The sequence below is a fragment of the Drosophila yakuba genome, chromosome 2R (genome assembly GCF_016746365.2).
Source record: "Drosophila yakuba strain Tai18E2 chromosome 2R, Prin_Dyak_Tai18E2_2.1, whole genome shotgun sequence".
Classification (NCBI taxonomy): domain Eukaryota; kingdom Metazoa; phylum Arthropoda; class Insecta; order Diptera; family Drosophilidae; genus Drosophila; species Drosophila yakuba.
The window spans coordinates 14,709,968-14,718,768 of record NC_052528.2 but is presented as its reverse complement, the minus strand read 5'-3'; the positions used below and the strand labels follow the sequence as shown (position 1 = coordinate 14,718,768).

General features: G+C 44.0%; 3 protein-coding genes across 3 annotated transcripts; all 3 read right to left on the bottom strand.

Annotated features, from left to right (window-relative positions):
• Positions 1-1,146: 1,146 nt before the first annotated feature.
• On the bottom strand, positions 1,147-2,737 carry LOC6530666 (UDP-glycosyltransferase UGT5). The gene is made up of 3 exons (XM_002091528.3): positions 2,599-2,737; positions 1,878-2,543; positions 1,147-1,814 (listed from the first exon to the last, which is right to left on the bottom strand). Exons 1-3 carry the CDS (start codon positions 2,735-2,737, stop codon positions 1,147-1,149), a joined length of 1,473 nt encoding a protein of 490 aa, XP_002091564.3.
• A 1,329-nt stretch (positions 2,738-4,066) lies between these two features.
• On the bottom strand, positions 4,067-6,317 carry LOC6530665 (UDP-glycosyltransferase UGT5). Its single transcript, XM_002091527.4, has 4 exons — positions 6,116-6,317; positions 5,611-5,869; positions 4,893-5,558; positions 4,067-4,829 (listed from the first exon to the last, which is right to left on the bottom strand). Exons 1-4 carry the CDS (start codon positions 6,116-6,118, stop codon positions 4,168-4,170), a joined length of 1,590 nt encoding a protein of 529 aa, XP_002091563.2. The 5' UTR covers positions 6,119-6,317; the 3' UTR covers positions 4,067-4,167.
• Positions 6,318-6,456: 139 nt separating this feature from the next.
• LOC6530664 (UDP-glycosyltransferase UGT5) lies at positions 6,457-8,797 on the bottom strand. Its single transcript, XM_002091526.4, has 5 exons — positions 8,319-8,797; positions 8,085-8,243; positions 7,559-8,020; positions 7,026-7,504; positions 6,457-6,956 (listed from the first exon to the last, which is right to left on the bottom strand). Exons 1-5 carry the CDS (start codon positions 8,419-8,421, stop codon positions 6,567-6,569), a joined length of 1,593 nt encoding a protein of 530 aa, XP_002091562.1. The 5' UTR covers positions 8,422-8,797; the 3' UTR covers positions 6,457-6,566.
• Between the last annotated feature and the right edge of the window lie 4 nt (positions 8,798-8,801).

The window sequence follows — 8,801 nt, the reverse complement described above, 5'->3', positions numbered from 1 at the left end:
TGTTCTGGTTATCTAGGAATTGATTGTTTCGACTATCAGTTATCCATGTTACTCTAATCAACTAGGGTGGAACTCGCAGCACTCGCACCAAGACCTTCTACGACTTTGTTCCTACGAAGGTGGATGAGAACACGGCCGCCAAGCTGAACAAGAACAAGAATAACGTAAACAGGAAGTCGTCGGTGGACTCCACCGATTCCACGGAACCCTCCCGGTGCATCGTCCAGGAGCAGCAGAAGAACGTGAAGCAGAACTATGGTAAGCAGACCAACTCCATCACCTCATCGGAGCGCAGAGTGTCGTTGACCAAGAACATCGAGATTACCGAGAACAATCGCACCGTGGCACTGAGTACCACTGCACCACCGTGTAACGAGCGGCTTGTTGTCCAGGATTAGTTTAAGCAAAACCCTATAGTGTAATCGATAGCTAAGTAGTATGATGATCGAGATCGATAGAAGACTAAGAAGAGTAGATTAAAAAGGCACGCGTAAGGAAGCGCACGAAAATTTTTGTAGAAGCGAATCGCTTATTTAGCGACTGTTAGCCTTTATGCCAATAAAAACACTCCACCATTCGGAAAACCAGCCATCCTGTCATTTTACAACCGTGACATCCGAGGGTATCGTGAACAATGCCGTAAAACCTGTCTACGAGCCAGTGCCCGTGGGGAGTGCCGGTGCAAAGCGGAGAGACCGTGAATTAACGGTGCAGCGCTAGACCTTGGACTCAAGGCGGCGAAGGGCGTAAAGGTCGACCGGTAACGGTTTGGACTTTGGACATGCACAAAGATAACGCACCGTGAACAAACAGGACATTCGGGGACCCTGAACCCGAGCGGGCCGTGCGCAAAACAGGGAAATAACGGGCGAGGACTGTAGGAGTCCATTGTCAAAATGGCCTGACAATTAAGCTATTCTAATCGGAAAACCTGTCTATTCTTTGGTCGGGCCATCACACAAATTATAAATTTGGTGGGGAGAACAAACAAACTCTCTGAGCTAGCCGTTGCAATTGGTAGCGAGCAGAAACAAGAAAAGCAGTTCGTTACAATATATTACGAAATTATCCAAAATTTATTACACGAAACTATCTAACATATTTGTAGCCTCTTTTGTTAACAAAAATAAAACTCAAGTTTTGATTCTAATTCTTCTTGGTCTTTTTCTTCGGAGTGCTCTTTGGCTTGAAGCTCCTGCGGCAGATCAGGATTAGAGCCACGATGGGCAGGAGAATCACTGCGATAGCTAGACCCGCAATGTCTAGAAGGTAGAACTGGTACCACGGCAGCTGCACGCCAGCGGAAACTAGATGAGGAGCACCTTGGTGCTCGATCACATAGTTGATCCAGTACATGGCCGTATCCATAGCTCCAAGTGGGCGGTCGCGGAATATCCGAGAGGCCTTCTTAATGTTGTTTCTGTACTTTGGATTCTCAATCAGTTCCAGCAGTAGACCTCGCAATTCTTCCACCGTGACTTTCCGGTAATCCAATCCCAGAGCATATTCTGCCTTTTTCCCCTGTTTAATGTTCCGTTTCTGATCGGAGTACACGGGCATTCCCAATATGGGAACACTATAGTACACCGCCTCCTGTGTGCCGAAGAGTCCTCCATGGGCAATGAAAACTTTGACATTGGGATGCGCCAGGATGTCGCCTTGAGGTAACCAACTTTGCACCTTCACATTATCAGGCAGATTGGGCAGGGACTCATCCTCGAACTTCCAGAGAACGCGTTGCTTCAGACTGCCAAAGACTTCTAGGAAAACCTTTAGCTTTTCAGGCGGCAAATCGGCACTTCTCACCTGGGAACCTGTCCAGGAAAAGATAAAGTATTTAGTGTTTAGATTAAACTCTTAGGAATAATGGGACTAACCCAAGCTGAAGTAAATAGCTCCATGTGTAGCTCCGTCCAGGAATTTTTTAAGATGTTCCGGTAGCGCCTTTGGAGGTTGAATGTGCAAACCGCCCACTGGGATCATATTATATGCCATTGGCCTCGAGGAAGCCAGTGGCACGTAGGTGTTCAACAGAATGGCAGAGACATTACGCTCAAGTTCTTTGATGGTGGGAACTCTGTCGAGGAGTTTGGAGAAATGCTTCCTTAAGACGGCATCCTGTCCGGGGTAGTAAAAGAACTCTCTTTCAATATCCTCGGCTGCACTGATGGCAACATTTCCGATGCGTTCCCACAACGACATGCGATCCGTATAGGGCATATAGGCATGTGGAACAAATGACCAAGGAGACACTATTCCAAACATCTGACTAAAGTAGTTAGCATAGCCAAAAGTCGAAATAGTTATGGTGGGGATCTGGTACAAGTGCGCCAGGATAAGGGCACCCACATTGATGAACTGCTCCGCCAGCAGCAGATCGTATTTGCCAATCTTGTTCTTCTCATTGATTACAGCCTGAATCTCCGGTTGCTCGAATGCAAAATCTGTGTTGTGGGTACCCATCACATTGACCATTCGAAGAAATGTGAAACTGGGAAAATCCGTCATTTCCAAAACAGTGCTTTTGTTGGTCATCTTCTTAACTATAAGAAAGTGATAATATTGATATATGTTGATTAATTTACCAAATATATTTACTTTCTGGCCAAAAATCGTATTGAGGAATCAATATTTCCTTATAGTTTGATCCGAGGTTCTCCTTGGACAAGGAAAACGGAGTAATGAAGGTAACTTCATGTCCTTGCTTCACCAACTCTCGTATGATGGCATTGGTCATCATGAAATGACTCTTCCCAGAAAAAAAGTAGACTGCCAAGATGCGGGAACCAGTACCCAACTTTAGTTGCTGAAGAGCAACCAGACTTAGGAGAAAAATGTGCAAAACACTTTTCGAACACTGTAAAATACAAAAGACGTTATCCTCATATCAATTGAAACTAGGACGCAACATGAAATTAAACAGTCCTTCATCTGACTGTGAACCCTCAAATAGTATGAGCTGATAACTGGTCGCTTTAGTTCAATTTTCGGAGCTTTTGTATTTAAAGATTTCAAGACTTTTCGGTTTATTATCCTTTAATTTTTGCCTTATGTATTTACAAAATATGAACAAACCATTTTGTTTCTGCCTGCTTTCCGACGATAGCAGCAATCAGCAACCGACTTAGTGGACCTCTTTCAAACGATTTCCAATGGGTTCAGATATATCGTTTCGATTGAGCAACTCGAAAGGCCTTAGAGAGAAAAGCAAAAGTATTATTCTGCGTGAGGTTCGTGCGGAATACGAGAGAGCTATATATGTATGTCAAGAGGACGCATTTCTTCAGCGTATTCTACAAAATGTGTTTTATCTTCATGAAATCGTTCGATGACTTACTGATAATAAAATGCTACGCTTTTAAAAGATTATAAACGTAGTTTTAGCTAATCTATGTCCTGGTTATCTAGGTAGAATTTATAATCTTCATCCATATCATTAACGATAGAGAGAATTTTATTCGATTGCCTCGACTTTCAGCTACCCGTTTTTCTATAAGAAAAACTTAGCTACGTGGAGGATGAACACCAAGAGGATGAAACCGCAGCACTCTCATCAAGACCTTCTACGACTCTGTTCCTACGGAGGTGGATGAGAACACGGAAGCCAAGCTAAACAAGAACAAGAAGAACGTGACCAGAATTCCACGGAATCCTCCCGGCGCGTCGTCCAGAAGCAGCAGAAGAAGGTGGTAGAGAACTGTAGTGAGCAGTCCCACTACACCACCACATCAGAGCGCAGAGAGTCGGTCAGAACAATCGCACCGTGGCACTGGGTACCACTAAACCACCGTGACATCCGAGGGCATCGTGAACAAGGCCGTACTGTCTACTGTCTACGATCCAGTGCTCAGCCAAAAGTCCAGTCTGTATGACAACGTCGGGGAGGAGATCATCGAGCCCGGCGAAAAAAATGTGTAGACTATCGAGACCGTCAAGCAACTGCTCAGCAAAGGGAAGGGACTATCACCATGGTCATAAGCCAGTAGAGATACCCGCTTTAGCATCAGTTGCGGGCGGTCATCGCACGATACTCGTTAGCTTTATCAATTACCATCTGTTTAGTGACTTAGAATGCATTACGAAACTATTCAAAATTTATTACAAAATTTCTTGAACAACATTATTGTAGCCTCTTTTGTTAACAAATATAAAACTGAAGATTTGGTTCTAATTCTTCTTGGTCTTCAGAGTGCTCTTTGGCTTAAAGCTCCTGCGGCAGATCAGGATTAAAGCCATGATTGGCAGGAGAATCACCGCGATAGCTAGACCCACAATGTCCAGAAGGTAGAACTGGTACCACGGCAGCTGCACGCCAGCGGAAACTAGATGAGGAGCACCTCGGTGCTCGATCACATAGTTGATCCAGTACATGGCCGTTTCCATAGCTCCAAGTGGGCGGTCGCGGAATATCCGAGAGGCCTTCTTAATGTTGTTTCTGTACTTTGGATTCTCAATCAGTTCCAGCAGCAGACCTCGCAATTCTTCCACCGTGACTTTCCGGTAATCCAATCCCAGAGCATATTCTGCCTTTTTACCCTGGTTAATGTTCTGATGCTGATCGCAGTAGACGGGCATTCCCAATATGGGAACACTATAGTACACCGCCTCCTGTGTGCCGAAGAGTCCTCCATGGGCAATGAAAACTTTGACATTGGGATGCGCCAGGATGTCGCCTTGAGGTAACCAACTTTGCACCTTCACATTATCAGGCAGATTGGGCAGGGACTCATCCTCGAACTTCCAGAGAACGCGTTGCTTCAGACTGCCAAAGACTTCTAGGAAAACCTTTAGCTTTTCAGGCGGCAAATCGGCACTTCTCACCTGGGAACCTGTCCAGGAAAAGATAAAGTATTTAGTGTTTAGATTAAACTCTTAGGAATAATGGCACTAACCCAAGCTGAAGTAAATAGCTCCATGTGTAGCTCCGTCCAGGAATTTTTTAAGGTGTTCGGGTAGCGCCTTTGGAGGTTGAATGTGCAAACCGCCCACTGGGATCATATTATATGCCGTTGGCCTCGAGGAAGCCAGTGGCACGTAGGTGTTCAACAGAATGGCAGAAACATTTCGCTCAAGTTCTTTGATGGTGGGAACTCTGTCGAGGAGTTTGGAGAAATGCTTCCTTAAGACGGCATCCTGTCCGGGGTAGTAGGAGAACTCTCTGACGAGATCCTCGGCTGCACTGATGGCCACATTTCCGATGCGTTCCCACAACGACATGCGGTCCGTATAGGGCATAAAGGCATGTGGAACAAATGACCAAGGAGACACTATTCCAAACATCTGACTAAAGTAGTTAGCATAGCCAAAAGTCGAAACAGTTATGATGGGGATCTGGTACAGGTGACCGAGGATGAGGGCACCCTCGTTGAAGAATTGCTCCGCCAGCAGCAGATCGTATTTGCCAATCTTGTTCTTCTCATTGATTACAGCCTGAATCTCCGGTTGATCGAATACAAAATCCGTACTGTGGGTACCCATCACATTGACCATTCGGAGGAATGAAAAAGTTGGGAAATCAGACATTTCCAAAACAGTGTTTTTGTTGGTCATTTTCTTCACTGTAAGACAGAGATGATGATATATATTAACTAATTTAGCAACTATACTTACTTTCTGACCAGTTATTGTATTGAGGAATCACTATTTCCGTATAGTTAGGCCCAAGTGTTTCCTTGGACATGGAAAACGGAGTAATGAAGGTCACTTCATGTCCTTGCTTCACCAACTCTCGTATGATGGCATTGGTCATCATGAAGTGACTCTTCCCAGGAAAAAAGAAGGCTGCCAAGATGCGGGCACCAGTACCCAACTCTAGTTGCTGAAGAGCAACCAGACTAAGGAGAAAAATGTGCAAAGCTGTTTTGGAACACTGTCAAATTCAAAAGATTTCATCATCAAATAAATAAAAGTTAGGCGCTGCTACATGAAATCAAACATCCCTTAATTTGACTGTAAACTTTCAAATAGTATAAGCTGATAACAGCTTCAATTTTCAGATTTTAAAGACTTCAAAGCTTTTTGGTTTATTTCCCTTTAATTGAATTTATACAGAAACGAGAGCTTCAAAAGCTAAAGGCTATTCGCCGCCTCAAGTATTTACAAAATATCAACAAACCATTTTGATTATGCCTGGTTTCCTATGATTGCTACTAATCAGCAACCGACACAGTGGACCGCTTACAATAGACTGTGAATGGGTTCAGATGATCGGCCTTATTTGTAACATAGGTATGTTTCAATAGAACTCTAGGAAATAGCAAAAGTATTATTCAGCGTGAGCTTTGAGCTTGAGCATCAATTTAAACGCCATTTCGTCAGTGTATTCTACAAAGTTTAATATAATATAACAGAATTCTATTTTTTTAAGAGATTATAAACGTAGTTTTGGTAATATATGTTCTGGTTATCTAGGTATAGTTTGTATATTTAATGCATATCATAAGCAATAGAGACAACTTTATTATTAATATTTTAATGAAGATATGATTTTAGTTTTCTGACATTTTGTAAATTACTTGTTCCACCCTGTTTTCCAGTTTATAGTTTAATTAAACCCTGTAAATAGTTCAATTTTGTTTAGCTTTCTTGTGCTTCTTGTTACTGCCCATCAGTAATCGAATGGCCAATGAGAGAGCCATGATTCCAGCTAGAGCAATGATAGCCACAAATGCTATGACATCCAGCAAGTAGAATTGGAACCAATTGAGATCCAGGCCCGCGGATCTCATATGGGGAGCACCTCGATGCCGGATGACATACTCGATCCAATAGACGGCACTTTTCCGCGGCTCCTGCGGCCGATCCCGAAAAATATCCGATACCCTTTGAACGTTCTCCTTGTAGGTCGCATTATGTATTAGATGGTTCAGGGAGTGCCGAAGGATTTCCTCGGTAATCGACTGGAAGTGCAGACTAATGGCATATCCACCCAAAACAGCTTTGTTCATATTAAGGTGCTGCAACATAATACATATAATACACCTATGTAAACAGATATCTATATAATAATCGGAATAAACAAGTACCTGATCACAATAGAAGGGTATACCCAGCATGGGCACAGCGTAGTGCACTCCCTCCTGGGTGCCAAACAAACCACCGTGGGTAATGAATACCTTCACATTGCGATGGGCCAGAATGTCCGCCTGTGGCAGCCACTTCCTGACCATCACGTTTTCTGGCAATTGCCTAATGCTCTCGTCCTCGAATTTCCACAATACCCGCTGCTTGAGGGAACCAAATACCTGCAGGAACAGTCGCAGCATTTCCACGGGCATGTCCTTGCTCTGGACATTGCTGCCAAGGCTGAAGAAGATGGCCCCCTCGGTGGCGCCATCCAAAAAGGCTTGCATGTCGGCCGGGAGCGGTTTGGGTGGATAGATGTGCATGCCACCCACTGGCACCATGGCATCCACTGTGGGACGTGCCGTGGTCAGCGGTGCGTGACTGTTTAGTAGCATCACTGAGATTTCCCGCTCCATGTGCTTGACCTTGGGCACCTCGGCTAGAAGACACTGCTCTCAAGTGGGCTATCAGACAAACCATAACTCCAACTTACCCAATACAGGTCCAAAGAACTCCCTGGTCACCGCATCCATTTTCGGAAAATAGTTCAGCAACCTGTCCATGTCCTCGTAGAAGGATGCGTAGGAATTCTTCACCCTTTCCAGGAAACTCATGCGATCGGTGAAGGGCATAAAACCGTGTGGCACAAATGACCATGGTGTAATCAAACCCATCATCTGACTCATGTGGTTCTCATAGCCCAACGTGCTCGTGGTCACCACGGGTATTTTATATAGGTGAGCCAGAGCCAAGAAGGCCTCCTGATAGAATTGTTCGGCCAGGAGAAGATCAAAGACCCCATCCTTCTGCTCGGCATTGATGAGTGCCTGAACTTTGGGCTGGCGTAGGGCATGTTCGGTGGTCTTGAGACCGATAATCTCCAGCATCTTTAGGAAATCATAGTTGGTCATGCGGGTCAGCTCGAATAAGTGCTGGGCTCCAAAGTTAAGCTTAACTGGTTCCAACCGAAAACATAACGCGATGATTTGGCACATTTTTAATTAACAAACTCCACTCACCATCGTGCCAGAAATCGTAGACCGGTTCTATCAAGATCTCCGTGTAGTTGCTGCCAAGTTTCTCTTTCTCCAGAGTAAAGGCTGTTACCATGGTAACCTGATGACCACTCTCCACCAGTTCCCTTATTAGGGCAGTGTGCATCATAAAATGTGATTTCCCTAAAACATTTTCCCAAACATAACCCATGAGTAGTCGGCTTAAAGCATATTTGCTGTAGGCCTGGAATACTTTACCCGGAAAGGCATACACAGCCAGAATTTTTGATCCCTCAGTTGATTTCAACTGGGAATATAGGGTGCCAGCCAGCAGCAGGCTAAATAATAATCGAATCTGCATTCTGACGTATTGATTTTGTAATTGTTTAACACCGGCTTGACTTTTTTTGCTGTCCGTAATAATCTGTTAATCAATTTTGTAGGTTTTATTTTCAATGTGTAGCTTTCAAAAGCTAGATAGATTAAAGGTCACTAAGTTCTTGGTTGTACACAAGTTCGACTATATTTAGGAAACAAAATTATCAAATTATAAATATGGTCATCTACAGCTAATCGCTCTTCGTTCCACTAAGAATTCCAACATTCGTGAAATACAATTTGTTCACTTCTAATGGGGTTGCGTAATCAGTTGCTGATATAAAGAGTCAATTTAATTGATGATCGCGTGCTCGTAAAGCTTTTCACTTGTTTACTGATGAGAAGGCGAAGGCAGCGATTGAA